This window comes from Leuresthes tenuis, unplaced genomic scaffold (genome assembly GCF_036924035.1).
Source record: "Leuresthes tenuis unplaced genomic scaffold, fLeuTen1.0.hap1 SCAF_8, whole genome shotgun sequence".
NCBI classification, from domain to species: Eukaryota; Metazoa; Chordata; class Actinopteri; order Atheriniformes; family Atherinopsidae; genus Leuresthes; species Leuresthes tenuis.
The window spans coordinates 19,327,042-19,344,557 of NW_027325362.1; the positions used below are offsets into that span (position 1 = coordinate 19,327,042).

Sequence of the window (17,516 nt, forward strand, 5' to 3'; positions counted from 1 at the left end):
TGCGAGGAAATCAAAGAAACGCAATAAGATCTACGTGTTATTTCAAGCCATCTGGTTTGCAAACACGTCAGCCTTTTGGAAGTTTATCCCTTGGTGAAAGCAAATTTATTAATATCATAAAATGAAAAAAAAAAAAAAAAAGCTGAAAAAAATGAACATAATATGTTGAGGCATTAATATGTCATCAAATGGAACATGTCGAAATTTGAATGAGTGTAGCTGCTCCATCAAATGCTGGGGCAGTGACAGCAGCTACATTTTAACCTGTGGTACTGTAGCTATTTCAAAATAACACCACCGCGGCGGCTTACATCGCCACAAGTTTTTGGTTCAAGTCCAGCATAAAAGCTGCATAATACCTTCCAAATCAGAGATTACTTTCAGGTGCTTAGCAACCGAGTATTGAGCAAACTGTGTCCGAATGAATTGAACTAGAAAAGCACATTTTTGAGAATGGGTTGATGAAATAAATCTGGAAACCACTATCAATCACATCAGAGCTTCAGCAGGGATACTGGACAGTTTTCAGACGCGTAGGAGCCAGTATTTCAGACTGAAAGCCATGACGTACTGCTCGGCTCCTGCCTGTCTGAAATCCCCAATCTTTAACACAAAACCAAATCTAAACTCCAATTAAAGGTTTTTTCGACTTACATTTGCGAGCCTCTCTTGACCACCACTACTTAAGGGTGGAGGCAAAGCCTGTTTCAACTATTTGACAAAGCATAACTCAAATGCTCATGTATCAATTGACAAAGTGTTCAGCATTTGATCCGTTTGTGTGTGCCTGCTATGAGCAGCATATGTGAAAAAGAATGGATGTTGTAGTTAGAAGTGACACGTGTACAGTCATCTGAGGAGACCACATGAACTACAAACATGTAGCCTGACAGAATATCATCTGTATCTCTGTGGCGTCAGGGATCTTTACTGTAGTTTGTCTCTCCCTTTCAGGACCTCTTCAGTCGTCGTAATCTCGAGGTTCTGGGCACATTTTCACCCCCCCCTTCTCTGAGAGTGGATCTGGAACCAATAGAGGAGCCCGAGGATGCAGGCTTGACAGATAGGCCCCTCAGACTTGTGGCCAGCCTGTTTTGGTTTGTCTCTGCTGTGTTATTGCTTGTGAGGGGGAGCCTCTGGGCCTGTTTCCCTGGAGTAAGCAGCTCTACTTCCAGTGTGGTTTTCTTGCACTCTGAGACAGGGAAAGCCTTGGACTCTGCCTTGGCTTCGACTGGATGATGGGGCAGCAGAGAAGGAAGGTCATGCTTGGATGTTTGTGCGGAGTGCTCGATGGAATGATTTTGCGTTGTAGCTGGAGGTCTTCCAAGGCACGTTCTCTTGGCCGGCTGTGAGTGAGGGTCTTCCCCTGCATCATCATCAGGCTTGCACCTCTTGCTCCTGCTGATTTCATTACTTATTTCATGCTCACCCTCTTGTTCTTGCTCTTGTGTATGCTGTATTTGAGCCTTGGATTCAGTTAAGGCACTGTTGCAAGGCACTTTGTGGTTTGCCTCTGGTGGGGCTTTCAGTGCAGACCTGGCCACAGCCTCTGAGCTTGATTCTGACTCTGCAGCTTGAAGTTCAAGTCTCTGGTTTTTGGGGCAAACCTTCTGGTCAATTTGCTTTATCCCAATGGTGGAGCCACAGAGCTCTCGCTGGACACTGGCTTGTTGGGCTCTGAAAAAGTTGAAAGGATAAGAACAAATGCTCTCTGACTTGTGGGGTTGGAAAATTCTGCAGTAGATCATACTTACATCTTTTGAAGCACAGACGTCTTTGTTTTTGTCGGGCTGCTTAAAAGCTCTTGGGTTTTTCCCACACTGGAAAAATATTCTGATCTGCTTTGTTCGCTCAGCTCAGTCTGGAGAGGACAAACAAAATAGGTGTAAACATAAAATATTTTTCCTGGCATCCATTGACTTTTGGTTCTATCATCAGATGGCATAGTTTGACAATGAGAGACATTTATTATGCTACTGTAAAAATGATTAAAGTTCACACAATTCAGTCCTCTTTTGATTCTGCTGTATTCAACATAGTGTTGTCGCCTCACCATTTGAACAATGGTACAAAATAAGGCCTTCAGAGGCACTTCATAACATTACGGGCAGCAGAAAGAATTGGTCCTCCAAAGCAGCCACCTAAAGCCATTAAAATGCATGAAAATGATTCGTCTCATCAGTGTGACAAATGTTTATTGTCTCTTCTGTCAGATGTCACGCTTGCAGTCTGAGGATAATTACTTAACAGCGACCATGCTGGCACTCTAAAACAGCAAGTAAAAAAGACTCAATAGGATGATGAAGCATGTAATGGAGAAATGTGACACTGGATAACAAAAAAGCAAAAGAAGGTTAAAAGCATCTCAGCGCTTGTGGATGTAGCAGAACTTTGATTCAATTAAGTAAACGCACAGAAGCAGAAGAAAAAGACAGCAGCCCTCTCCCCACTTTCGGTCACTGCAGTTTTCATTACTAACACTACACTATAACACTGATAAATAAAACAGTGTGGTTACCATTAGCTTCATCTGTGTCCTTGCTTGTGTAAAATATTGACTCCAAATGCCGCCACACATCAGAGATTCAGTAAAATGATTACTATTCGTAGCTTAATTTGGTTAAGGTGGAGTGAAAGTTCAACATATCCGCACACGAAGGCGAACCTCTGGGGCAGAACAAGGTGCAAGCCGAAAATTGGATCTCACCAACATGTGCCCTCAACAGGCCACTAATGAAGGTTAATCACTGGTCTTTTCCTTGGCTGACCGAGAACAAACTCTGGTTTTATGAGAGAACAAGAGACGCTGGTGTTAAATTGAGCAGAACTTTAAGGTTGAAAGCTTGTCACATTACCTTGAATTAATTAGATGCCACTTTGTATAGTGGCCATGCTGGAGGATCTATTTACATCAGAGGCTAATGTGAATGTTGGAAGTTATGCAGACGTATATGCAATAGGTCAGAGAGTTTCACATATCAGAAACGTTGCCAAATGATAATGATTGTTGGAAAGAACCCTTTTTCTTTTTTATTATTACACCCTGAGGGTTAAATGAGCATTGGTGCCAAGTGTCCTGCCTGGCCAATAGCTCTTCAGATATTTCAATAAAAAAAACACAAATTTCAACCTCATGGTGAAGATTCCGTGGATTAACAAGTCAGTAAGATTAAGTCTTTCGGGACTTTGGATGTCTGCACAAAATTCAGATATTTGACTCATGAGTGTAAAACCTGACCCACTGATGGTGTAAAACCAAAAGTCAAGGATTTAATTCTTTGGCCAAGTGTAGCAACAATTCATCCAACAGTAGTTAGGTAATTTCACTCTAGACTAAAGTGTTGGACCAGCTGCTGATGCAGTTCACAGACCCATGCCCCTTGCATGACTGAAAAACTCTATACACTGTTCTAGTTGGGAAATGCAACCACACAGACATAAGATGCTGGAAAATTCAACATTGTAGCCACTATGTTTATCTAATATAAGTCATTTTTCAGATCATTGGCATCCTATAAACTGGTTTGTAAAACGGTCAGTGCACACTTTAAGATGAGAAAAGCCTATGTGGTGAGCTTTGGCAGCCACCAGTTGTTGTTACAACTGAGGAAAAAAATGTTTTCCCCCCACATGTCATGATACTAGTGACAACATATGACCCGTCACAAAAGGGAGAAAGGACTAATTGTCCCAAGCTGTAAAGGAAAGCTTGGGCATTGGCTTTGCACTGGGTGTAGAGACCTAGCAACTGCTCTCTGGTCTGTGGTGGGGTGGAAGGGAGGGGATTGAATAAGGAGGCCAGGCAACAGGCAAGTAATGAGGAGTGAAGAAGAGACAAGACAGAAGGGTCTGAACAAGAGACAGAGAGAGTGTTTAGAGGGGAGCCCAACAAAAGCAGAAGTATCTCCAAGAGTCATACTGCCTGACCTCAACCGTCTCATCAACATGCCCACAAGTGTAAGAATCCTCACACAGGAAGTTCTCCACAAGCTCCCCTTTGTGCAGAAATGGAGTCATGCTACAGTGTGGGCAGAGGTTCAGTATTTACGCTCTCTCACAGCCCGAGCTACAGCTGGACTTGGACTCGGGACAGTGGCACATGTATAAACTCGCATTCACCTACACAATCACACACCCACCGCAACCAAAACAATTCTGAGAAAAATGTGGGTGCCACCATTTTGCATAGTAATGCCTTGATGTGCATTATCATCTGTTTAATATTGATCAATCCTGCTTGAAAATGAACATGAAAGAAAAGACAACAAGAAGGAAAAGGGAGGTTCTCTGGGAAAGTTAGTGTCTTTCTGTTCCTGTCGGCACGACTTCAAAAGACCAAGAGCGTGAAAGAACGAAGTCCTGGAGAGGAAGAGGCACGAAGAGAGGAAGAGGTCAGATTCACAGAGCAAGTAATAGAGAAAAAAAACTGGTCTAGATTGTTTTTCTCCTGTGTTTTGTTTTGTTTTTTCCTCACATACGGTTTGAACAAGGTCCTTTTCTTTTTATTCAACCTGTGAAACCCCCCCCCCCGGCTCATTTTACTTAGTGTTTGTTTTTGTAATTCTCAATTCAGACACAAGAGGGTTAAATATGTCACACGTTCCAAGAAAAAGAAGAATGATATTAAGTTATGACATTTTATTCTCATCTCATTTTTTGCCAGTAATCCCCAACAACTCAAGTTCAAACAAAACATAACTGCTATTCAATTAATGGTTAAACAACAAATTGTGCCAGCTCTTTCTTGTTTTCACAGGTGGAAAAAAAAAAGAAAGACTTGATCACAGATGAAAAGAAATTAAGAAACTTTGCTAGATCGTCCCTTTAAAACCCTCAAAGGAAGGGAAAAAACAATGTCCTATTTACAGTACAGAATAGATCATAAGAAATTTAAATGTTCCCACGCCTTTTAGGGCTTCACTAAATTGAACATTTTGTGTGCAGCAACTACAGAAGAAGGTACGAGGGTTAAAGATTGTGAGAAAGAGAGACAGCGCACCGACAATATTGAAATTATCACAAGTCATGTGGATAAAACAGTAAGTATTGTGTGGGAACCGAGGTGGCCTAATCTTGCACGGAATGATGCAAACAGCAAATAGCTGGTGAGCTCCATGAAAAATGAGGGAGGGATGGTGGTAAGTAGAAACGTCTAACCGCTGCCACCTCTCCCGGGGCGAAAAGGATTTAACCCCCCCTCTACCCCACCGCCAGCCAGTCTGCTCGCCCCCACACAAAGCTGCAAAATTCTCCTCGTGATTTAACATGTAGAGCAGACCAACAGTGCCCTCCCACCACAGGCCCTTGTGCCGCCAGAACAACACAGCTCTACCCCAGGCAGCACATCTGGATGTCAGATTATAAAGATAAGCCTGGCAAAAGGGCAAGGAGAGCAGAAAGAATGAATCATTTGGTTTAAAAGGATACCAGTGCAGGTTCACGTAGCTTGCCCCAACTCTGAATGGCTCCTGGAAACAACTTCAAAAAGATAACAAACAAGAGACTCCATAAAATGCCAGATTTTCCACTGTCACCTCTGATAAGGTAGGAACATAGACAGGGAGCTTATGCTGGTTATCTTCTAATGCAGCTGCACTTGAAAGTAATGCGCTGATATGGCACAGTGTTCTGTGACTGATCTTCAATCCTCCGCTGCAGCACAGGATAACTAAGTTCTGTTGGTATTTCAATACATTTCTTATAAATTATAGTAAGATAGACTGATACACAGCAGAATTTGCACAACATGTTCCACACAAACACAACAAGTATTCATCTAACAATTTCCCATTATAAAAAAGGGCGGTAACATGCACTGTTGAGTCAAACTACAGTTACAGCTCGACGGAGCAGTTTAACCTCTATCACTGTCCCTGTAACACAGCACAGGAGAGGATTCAAGTTATTGAGCAGTATGTTCGACCCGGCTACGCTCTGGACTGTGTGAGTAAACGTTCAAGACACTCTGCTGCTTCTAACTTTATTCTTTCGGAGGGTTAGCGTACATGTAAGCACAGAGAATGCAAAGTTGACGTCACGTCGGTTTTGTCAAGTCACAGTGTTCTCGGATGCTCTTCTTTTGCCTTTTGTATGTAGAGACCCCGAATTCTAAGTTCAGGAAAGACTTTCCACAGTCAACCGTAGGATGAGCCTCTAAAAATCACACCTGTCCCTTTCTAATCCTCAGAACCAAATTTTACACGTCTGCCCACTCCAAGTAAAACACAACAGGTGTTTTGCTTGATTAAATGTGTTGTAAAATTAAAATCCGCATTTATCATCAGTATTGTGATAAAATCCATTACAAACACCTCCATAAAATGAACACATCGCTTAAAAAGAATCTGGGCAATATTGTAATTTGTTTATGTTGATAAATTAGCCAAAAAACCCGGGTCACTTTTGATAGGGATCAAAGGATTTAGCAAATCTTGCATTCGGGGGTGCAACACGACAACTTCCCGGTAAGACCTATCTTTCTCCATCTCTTCCCTTCCCCACTAGATCTGACTGTTTTTAGCTAAACAAAACAAAATCATACCAGGCAACAGTGGCTTTGAAAGGAGGTAAAGGAAGCACATTCCTGGCAGGAAGGCACTCCCGTCTCACAGTACAACATAGCGTGATGTACCCTCACATTATCTATAGCTGAATTCACTGCACAGATATTGTCTTTAAGTTAGCTGAATGGTGATTTTGTCCGATGATACCGCAGTTATGAAATCAGGTTTTTATTACAGCAGAGTGTGTCTGGTCACAAAGTTTAGCTGTCTGACAGAAGAAAGTGAAAAACATGTGACTGAGGGCAGCTTTTCTGGGAATTCAGCTGGATTAAAGTTACACTCGAAACTAATTTGCTCTTTGGCTCAAAGTGCAAAGTAAAATGTTGTGGCGTGGGGCAGTTTCAGTCTTGTATGTATGTAAGTACGTCACAACCACGTAGTTTTAAGGTTCACAAACTTCTCAAGTGTTGCTTTAATACACTTTAAGACTGTTTTAGCAAAAAGATGCAAAAAGCTGAAACTTTGGAGCATGTTTTTTTTATCTGACACAGTGAAATCCAGATTGATTGCTCTTGGGTTACTCCAACGTTTATATATCTTACCTATTATGCACCAAACCAGTTAGATGTCATCCAATAAATCAAATTACTCACTCATCTGTCACAAGATAATAATTCATGTCAACAGCAAATGCCTTCCAGTCCCTCCAACCATTCAAATTATGACCATTGAGTTGTTCTTTCCATTAGAAGGAAAAGTTTGCAAAATCCTCAAGCTTGCACCAAGAAAAACAAGAAGTGCATTTTTTTAACTCACAAGGCAGAAATACCTCCTGCAAAGATGTTTGTGAATTTAGTCCACAAATTCCACCCATCATCTTCCACCCACCCTACTCTCACAGAGAAAATGCCCTGTTTGTCTAAGCTTACCACATCATCCCTGCAACAAAGTCAACAAACATGCATGGGCACATACTTCTAAAATGGAGAACAGTTCTGATCCTGAAACAATGACAAGTTTTTGGATCCACCCATATGGAGGATTAAGAGAAGCTGTTAAACGTTTGAACACACTTTGTCGAAACCAATGAAAGCAACTTAACACCGGATGGAATGAGGGGAAGTGATGTACTGTAGGAGATCACATCCATCTATATGGCCTTGGTGTTGAGGAGGACGGCAGACACGGAACACTTGGGAAAGGACTGCCACTAGCTGCTGCGAGCTGTGAAGAACAGAGGCGTGCTGAGGTCATGAATAAACACACAGGCTTGTCCAGAGCTCAAAGGCGGGGGGGGGGGGGACTGGAAACACATCTGCGCTCCCTTTGATCCAAACTTCTGCAGCACAGCACGCCACTCACCTCAGCTGCCCACTCTTTGCCTGACTGGAAAACAACAGCCACAATCCTAAACACTAGCTCTTCCTTCCCATGCCGCCCTGCTCACTGTGGGTGCTGACCCACAAACAACAAGAAACTTTTTATGCAGGAATTAAACCTTCAAATGTCATGGGAGAAAAAAAAAAAAAGAAAGAAATTGTGTAACACAAAGAGTCTTGTTTGCCTCCCACTGGCTCATGCAAACAAAGTAGTTTCAATGCGTCTACCTCAGAACCACATTTGTTTCTAGGTTTCTGGGTCATAGCAGATGGAGTGCATCAGACCGATATGGATGTCACAACTGATTTCAACTCAACTCAAGATGTGACAGCCACAACTTTGAAGTCTGAGCAAAAACTGAAATAAAAATTCACTCATCTTGTTTGTCACATCACAGGAAAATGTTTTATGAACCACCCGGCCAAACATGAATGACTGAAACAATAGCCAAGCATATAAAATGAGGCCTTAAAATCATAAGAAAATGTGCAGCATTCCCTGTTCTGAAACGCTGGGAACATGTCCACCGAGGAGAATGACTGACAGATCTCAGAAAAACTTAAAGGAACTGTACTAATGCAGCTGACAGAGGTTAGTTCACTTTTTCGAGTCAAACTTTTGAATGTAAAATCACAAACACACACTGCGGATATCAAATATCTATTCCACCAACATTGTTATGTTGAGCAACTCGCAGTCTCATTGCAGAGATGTTCTGCCAACGATGCAGCCAATATGTTAATGTGAGAGGGAGCGAGTTTATCCAGCTGTCACAAGTGTGTTTATTAATCCCAGTTGTCTCTGCTGAAAGTTTGTAAAACTGCCAGGTGAAAGAATGAGGCAGGTATGGACGATTATTTTGCGCTGTCAATCACTGAAGCTCAGCAACATCCCAGTGTTAGTTGTGGGGTCTGCTCCTGCTTCCTTGAATACCTGATCCCCTGATCCAATCCATTATAGAGCCCAGATTTCAGACCTCTCATAAAAACCCTCAACAGAAAAAAAATGAAAACTTCAAAGTATAATATTCAGTGCAAAATAGTTCTCAGTTTTTTTTTTACAAGTTTTAAACAGTCATTTTTGAAAGTGTATCATGTGTTTGCATGCAAACTTCTGCACTTGCTTTAGTGACTTTAAAGGCATCCGACTGCTCAAACCAAAGCATTTGTTGGCTGGCTAAACAGAGCTCGAGAGTGTGCACCCATCAGTTTCAACACATCAAATAAGGGCAGCTTCATTCAACAACTTTTGAACTGTGGAAAGCGTTCAAAGAATCAGGACTGGACCTGGTCCAAAGTTGCCTCTCCACTCAAGAACTAAACAAAGAACAATTGTTCACGTGAGATGCGGTGGAAATGGCAGGGTTTTGTTTACAGCATCTTCAGCATAGTGGACGAGGCCCCAGATCTGCAATTATAACTCATTTTGGAGTGGTATTCATTTTAGAGCCTTTTCAAAGTAATTCCAACGGACTCTAATTCAACTAAAACAAAGGGCTGAAAGAGATTCTACATACAAACACACCTTGATGCTGTTTCACATAAGTAGACCTGCACAAAACCTTTATAAATTGCCTTTGCTAAAGTACTGAAAATCAATAACTGCTAGTATAGTCTGTCCTACCCAAATGGAAATCTCTAAATCAAACCATCTTGTCTTTTGACTGAACCACAGCTAAAACATGACTAATAGGAGAGCACACTAAGCAACTGACATACAATATCCTCATGCGTGGGAGTGAGAAATTGGCTTTTATAGTACAAAAGGCCAACTGTGATGTTACCTAACAACATAACCCCCTGACCTTACAAAATGTTCCCATTTGATGAGTCTACATTTCCACTGTGGTTAGAGATTTTTGTTCGACAAGTCACACAAACTGAATCCTAACAAACTTAAAACCTCTCTAAACACAGGGAAATGTAGCATTTTTTGGGACAAGCATGCTCACGCTGTCAAAAGCAGTGGAATAAAAGATGCGCTTTTAAACAAGGTATGAATTCTGACATGAAACTCCAAAGATCCCACTATTCTTAGACAGCAACACTATTATACCTTACAACACCATTCAGATTTTCTACGGTTTTGGCAACATAAAATAGGCAAAAACTTTCTCTCTGACACATAAAAACGGAGAGAGGGATGTAAACAAATTATTCTTTTAGTCATGTGAAAAACCTTCAGCCACTCTGTCTGGTATCTTTCCCTTACAAACCAGGCTCGAGGTTGAGAGTTGGTGAGAGCCCCGCCACAAGACTCCCACCCTCCAATTCCCTCTGCTTGTACTGTATGAGCTCAAAGAACCACATCCTGAGCGGAGGAACGCAATCGACAGCAGTGCCTCCTTGAACTGGAAAATTGGTTACACAATCTGAACTTTTCACTGACGACTGTGTTGCTCCACTAAAAATATTACAATCACTGCTTTCATTGGAGGCCAAACTATGGAAAGTGTAGAGATATTTCAAAGGGAAACAATAGCAAAAGCCCACAGAAAAACAGCAGGCCCCTGATCATGGGATGTGATGGGAGAGATGTCTTTGCTTGATGTGAGTGCCAAGGTGAGAGGCTCCACCACTGTTTCCCAGAATACTCAGGGGAGTTGGGGATCAAATGAACACTGACCAAAGGATATTTGATTATAATGGAATGGACAAAAAGAACTGCAGTACTAGACAGCAAGTTTCCAGCAATACTTTATCTGAGTCCAAGGAATCAAGGCACACAGAATTTGACTCCAAACTATCAAGTTAACTAACTAGCAGCCTCCAGATCTCTTTCAAAAACCCAAACAATGAGCATGTGACAGAGGAATGAAGAAAGCTTCAGGAGTTGTCTTAATTTAGCCAAAAGTTTTTGATAAATTCAATAAAAGATTTCTCTATTCTGACAGTACCAATACCGGCTGTGGTGCTCGGAAGAAAAGAAAAACTCTGATCAAGTTGTGATTGCGTGAAATTTTAGTACCCAGATTAACAACTATGCAGTAAACCTGTTTTTCACAATGAGAACTGTGGGGGTGAATTTGTGAAATGTGAGAATAGGAATTTGTCTTGAGGGGGGGGGGTGACTCTGCTGCTTTGGAACCCACTTCACCCCCCTTTTCTCCATCCTGCTGCCATCCTCTGCATAGGTCTCTGAGCAGAGTTCAGCTCTCACCCCCTTTGTAAACAGGACCAGCATATATAATGTGAGAGCGCAATTTGGCAACACATCCCTATAATAACACAGAGACCAATACCAGACTTTTTGCCAAGCTGCTCGAAGAGGAAATAATGGAGCATAAACGGCACTCACTGCGGCCAGGGTCGGGTTTCTTCGGTGCGCTGAGGCGTCCTCTGGACAGCTTACACACACTACATATCGTTCAGGAAACAAACGCAAATCTGAAAGCAGGCAGGGAAACAACACAGACCTTGCTGGTTAATAATGTGGGCGTACCTCTAATTATGAGCCAAAGTCAGACAGAAGAAATTGTGGCGGATGTCTGAATTAACATCTACAAACACCAAGTATTTACTATCCCTCAGACCACAGAGAAAATGGCAGTTTACATAGAACTGCTGAACTTTTATAAGCTGAGTAATAAGGCTGAAATATTAGAAAATGTTACATTAACAATGGCTTTGGGGAATAATATGGCTGTTTAATTGACTACAAAGGGAAAGATCTTTTACAGCACAACAATAATATTATTACATGTGCTATATCATTATAATAAATCTGTCTTTAAGAACACCAGATTAAAGGACTTCAAATAGACAGCCAAGCAAGAAAAACTACAAACTGTTATCTGTCATATAGGCTCCTGTTGGTAAAATAGTTGCAGCAACATAGAGGCCTGTCATCTCCATCATGACTCATGATGGCAAGCTAATAAGTATGATAATATTCCTCAACTTGGATTTTATCAATTCATCCAAAGGCTTTGAAGGATTCTGAATATTTTCTAGAAAAGCCCAAACTTCTTAAACTTTTTGAATAGTGTATGTTGCTTTTTCTTCCTTATATGGAGCAGATATACAACTTGCATGTACTTGCATGTCACTAAGAATGATTATATTGCGAGTATTTTGGAGGGGTTGAATAAAACGGCTGCGAAACAGCAAGAAAGAATATTATTTTGTAATGCACAGTGGAAAATGTTGGCTTTTCAAGAATAATTTGTCATTTTCAGGCTAAATGTTTTAGTTGAACACTAAACGATAAATAAAAAGCAGGAGGGGCAGCCGGAGAGTGCGTGCTCCGTAAAGACCGAGGCTCTATATCTCAATCAGATTACCTGGATTTGCACTTAAATGTATTAGCTTCCTCCTTCGAGAATGTTCTCCCCTCCACAAAGCGTAACAAACTTTGGCACAGTAGTTTTTGTGTAACCTTGCTAACAGACAAATGGGCAATGATTAAACTCCATCTTCACCAAGGCGGAAAGAAATCATTTTAAAAAAGCAAAAAAATCAAGAGCACATAAATAAATAAAGAGTAAAAGAAAGCTTTCAATGGGATGAACTTTTATTTTGTTTTCCCAAATGACAACTCATAACTATTCATCCAGTTTGACTTCAAAATTCATGAGCAAACTTAGCCACTGAACGGAATACAGTATTCAATCTTATTCACTTCACAGCTGTTCATGCCAGCCAGCGGACTAACTTTGTTTGTTTTTTGGTTTTTTTTGCTTTACTAATGACGAGGATATCGGCTTTCTGTCCCTTTGAAGATTTTTATGTTGTAGGGTAAAATCCCATTGCATTCTGGATGACAAATTAGTCGTCGTAAGGTTTAAAAAGTCTAATTGTGATTTATCTTTGTAGTCCTCCAAACAAGTTCCAGCTGAGGCTGAACATACAGACGTCTCGCCATAAAAGCTTTTGAACCAATTTGAATATAAAATCAAAAGTTTTCACATCTTCTAATCACATATGTAGGCTACAGAGAACTCAGTGGACTGAAGCGCACAACCTTTGACCCCAAAAGGCCGGGCCTAATTTGATGTATAACGGACCTGCTGAGAGAAGCCATCATCTCACTCTGCAGCAGGTCAGAGCTGCCTTAACATCCAGGCCTCGGCCCTGAGGGAGCAGATATTAACTTTACTGACAGGAAGAGAACCATGTTGGTCCCATGAAAAGGTGACCAAGGGTCACAGGCACTAGATGGGCCATGGAGATAGATTCTCTCTGCCCTCCATAGACAGCCCCACAGTCTTTCTCTCCCACTCCCAGTAGCCCCTCAAGGGAGGCACTTTAATGGCTGCCTGTTCTCAACAGCACCCTGAGCAGGTAGGGACAGGACATAAAAACAAGTGAGGGGGAGAAAAATCAACATGCGGACCACAGATGACTTGCTTTTTCTGTGGGAAATTTGTCTGCATTTGAACCATTGAAATGTCCATTTCTGATGCTTTTAACTGGAACAAAGTCACTGTAAACGTGTAGATCACGTACCCTGTTTGACAATGCATCTGAGATTGTAGTGTCTCTTCAGAAAATTGGCCACTAAGTCGAAGTTTTCGCCTGTCAAAAAAAAGAAAAAAAGACAAAGAGTTAATATTTAAACTGCACTGATGATATTGCCAAAACAAAACAGGATGATTTTCTTTTCTCTCTTTTGTAAATTAAACTAATTCATCAATGAACATATTCTCCAAACATTTATAGTCCAATATAGAGCCATGCATATGATTTGTCACACATTTTTAGTCATATAATGCAGAATAACAACGTCAATTCCATGACACCAAATCTAACTTCATACTAAATCTAAAGCCCTGCATAGTAAAAGGAATGAAATCATATGTTGATTGTGAAACAAGAGACTATCTTAATTACCTCACTGTTTGCCCAAGCAGAGAAGCCGCGTCAGAGTTCTCTTCTCTGTTTCTCATGGACTGTTTGTCATGGTTTGTAAGATGTGCTGGGCAGAAACAGTAGTCTGTTGCCTAATCTGCCAGGAATTTGTTGACTAAAAGCAAAGGTCTGGCTAACACGCTACTCAGTAGCAAACAGTTCTGGGAAGCTGACAGAGCTTGCTTTCTTTTTGGTAGCTTCATGAGAGCCTTTCCTCCTCAATACCGTGACTGTGAAACGACCACTGACTCTCCTACTAATTCTAAATCATTTATTATCCTCATTTTGCACACTCTCCTGTGCTTCTGTTAATATATGAACACCTCCTTAACAACAAACTGTGGACTGTTTAGAAGGATTCTAGTGTTTGAGCTTCAATTAAAGGATTATATGTTCTCCAAAGTAAGAGAAAATCCTGACCTCTTGCACTCCCAGCTCTTTCAAAAGCCCCTGGATAATGTCAAATATGTGCTTCCATCGAGATAAAAACTAGGCCGTCTTCAGTTTTGAAATGCTGACATTTTGGAAGTGGGGAGGTTTTTGCCCCTCGGCAACAACACTGACAAACACACATCCATAAAACTTGAAAAAACTTGGACAAGTCTGCTCCTAAAGTTGGCTCACAACTAGGACAAATATGTCCCACATGGTGAGTTAGCATGAGCATTCGACACAAAGAGCAGACAGAATATTAATTGTGCTGGCCTGGACACAAATGTTAAGGGGCCTTTGTGAGCATTTCTCTCTTGGCTGATGGAATCTCAGAAACAGCTCCCAGCACTTAATTACCCTCTTTAAAAATAAGCTGTCTTTGGACAGTGACGTGCAATTACAGAGACACAAAACTGTCACAGGAATAAGCTCGACTCAAGTGGCCAGCAATTAATGGCACCAGCTCGGTTTTCTTCTTCTTTGTGCGTGTGATAATAAACAGCAAGTAAATGGTTATCAACATCCTGAGCTGAACTCGAATAGAACTAGAACTCCACCTCCACACACACATTGCTTTCTCCACAGAGTACTCACCACATGCAGGTAAAGTAAAAAAAAAAATGTTATTCTCAAACATTGGAATGTCCACAAAAGCAATCCATCTTTAAATAACATCAGCTCTGTGCCCCCTCTGATCACTATCAAAACTTCTAGTAACTCAAAACAATCACTGAACGACAGCTTGCGGTTCTCTAACCAACCTACAGGCTTTTCTTCGCTGTGGTCATTGTGTGCACTGTTCTAATTTGTGAGACACCAAAGCTATTTACAGATCTACACACTGGTTAACAAAAACAAAAAACTTTATTATATCCTTCACTAACTGCAGCAGCACATGTGAGTCTATGTTGAAATGCCCTTGCGGTCGTTTATGTGGGACAAACAAAATGAGCGTCAAACACCCTCATATCTCAACATGAGACCATAAGTACATTAGACAACAACTTTGCGCTTTTGGGGAGTTTTGGGGAACAGGAAAAAAACATCTCAAATCTCAACATTTCAAGTCATTGCTTTGGAGAAGAGAGGAGCGTACAATGTTCCATACTTTGAGCAGTCGACCCTTTCGGTATCAATAATTTGTCACACCAACATCGCACGTCAAATGTTCGTATTGCTAGTCTCAGAGAGGTCAACTTTGTTGGGGGTTTTTGTTGATTCTGCTGCTCCTCCAGCATTAACGAGCATCATGGTGGGTAATGTCACATTCAAAAGATATTTGTTTTGTCGCTTTTGTAACTTCCAAGGATATTCTTTTTCTGTCCGATGGTGTTAGGGATGTGGGATTTGGACACTTATTATGCTGAGCCTCACCTTTGTGTTGGCTGTCCAAAAAGTATGTAATTAGCTTAAACAACCTGAACAATGGCTTTTGCACACTTGTTTTAGAACCATGTACACATTGTTCAAGATGAGATATTATCTGCTTTTTTTCTGGGATTGGATTAAATCCTTATTATATTACACTAGCCATCTTAATGGACAGCTTACTAAGGTCTGAGACACAAAGTTACTTCAACATGGAGAAAATAAGTGAGTAAAGCATTCGCAGCCTTGGATCACAGTCTCCAGCCTCGCAGCAAGAAGGCCATGCAAGCATCTAAATGACATGTTTGGTGAAGAATAATTAGGCCTTTATATGAATGACTTTACAAACTGTTTTATCAACCATAATCCTGTAACTCTGTAATTACAGCTCATACAGTGTGTGACATTTTTTTGTTGCATTGGGTGTGTGCCACGTCACACTGGAACAGCGAGGCGTTACAGCTGGTTTATATCCGTGATTAATTCACAGTGTAGTAAACGCAGATCATTCTGCCCATAACGAACACCAGGAGATTATATTAAGTCAAATGCTTAATATTTTGGTAGAAAATTCTTTGCAGTTAATGATGCTTGAAGGGTTTTAGCCAGCGAAATCCGCTGTTTAACTTCCCTGGTGGAGTTCTTCCAGGCCTATAATGCTGCCATTTTAAGTTTTTTCTTGTCTGGGGGACTTTTGGAACTTAAATCTGATTTTCAGCAAGTTAAAGACATATTAACGTATTTGATTGCGGTCAAGTAATTCCAGGGACCACTTACTAAGAAGCTACTGTTCGGTTTCAAAAGGAAAAAAAAAAAAAAACAACTACAGTCTGATGCTAGTTTAAGATCAGTGTTTTGCTGCAGGATGAGGCTAGGCCAGCTGCAGGTGTTTATAAATGAATAAAAAGAAACAGCTTTGCAGGAAAGATGACTGTGTGGCCCCTGAAAACATGGAGAAACTATGAATAAAATGGTTGTATGTATATATAAAATATAAAAATCTGAAACTCTCCCTTGTATAGACTGCACGGTATTGGGCAAATCTTTCTGAACCAGCAGACACACTTAAATGCTAGATCTAAAGGAAATGTTAATGGGATGCCGTGTCATTAAAAACTGCCTGTGTTGAGCTTAGTGCTCTAAAGTATCCAATAATAATGAATAAGCCAACAATCTTAAAATAGATTGTTATTAATCCAAAGGGAAATTGCATTAGAGCACTCTGTGGGTATGTTGAGCATGTTTGTAGTTAATAGAAGCATTCCTTTATCAGGGAAAAGAAAAAAATCTGATATTCTGTTACTCCTTAAATAGCAAAAGCAGTGGTCATATATCACTCGTTCTGGATATCTACCCACAGAGGAATGCAGATCTCTATCTTTGTTTTGTTTTCTCTGTCCACTCTGGGTCCAGAAGGGACCAGGACCCCAGCATCTTTCATTGCGCACCCATGGCTCTTGTGTTTTTAGAGGCTATGATTCAGTCTGTTAGACTTTTAGCCTCATGTCTAGCTTTACAACTGTTCTCACTGCTTTCCCTTGGTGGGTTGAGCTTGCCAATTCCCAGGACAAATTTGACAGGGATGTCTGGACACAGAGTTGGGAACCAGTGCAACGCCATGGCCTGAGACATCAGCTGTTGCTCCAACTTCATAACGTCCTGCACAGTGCAGAGTTGCTTTTGGCCCTCTGCCTGGGCTCTCATTCGTGCTAAGCTTACATTCATGTTTCTCTCACAAACCGTTTGTTGGTGCCTCCTCTGGGAATGAGTGGCCTCTTTTAGTGGCAACTCGAGCCTACAGTGGTGCAATAACCAAATCTGCAAAGCAGAGACTTTAAAGGCTTTCGTTTGTACTTCCTTATAGAGAAGATGGTCTTGCTTAATTGTTTTGAAATCCGATGCACAACAGTATTATGACAGGTCAATTTAAACAGCAAACAAGCCAGCATGCTATGTTTTCAGAAATGCGGTAGATAATATTGTA

At 41.1% G+C, this 17,516-nt stretch overlaps 1 protein-coding gene across 1 annotated transcript in view; it reads right to left on the bottom strand.

Annotated features, from left to right (window-relative positions):
• Positions 1-95: 95 nt before the first annotated feature.
• Positions 96-17,516, bottom strand: part of slx4ip (SLX4 interacting protein) — a 31,928-nt gene continuing 14,507 nt past the window's right edge. Inside the window, exons 5-8 of the mRNA XM_072391258.1 lie at positions 13,331-13,399; positions 11,181-11,269; positions 1,755-1,861; positions 96-1,677 (exon numbers count right to left, since the gene is read on the bottom strand). Coding sequence (XP_072247359.1) covers positions 951-1,677; positions 1,755-1,861; positions 11,181-11,269; positions 13,331-13,399 — 992 coding nt within the window. The 3' untranslated portion in view covers positions 96-950. The remainder of the gene's footprint in view (positions 1,678-1,754; positions 1,862-11,180; positions 11,270-13,330; positions 13,400-17,516) is intronic.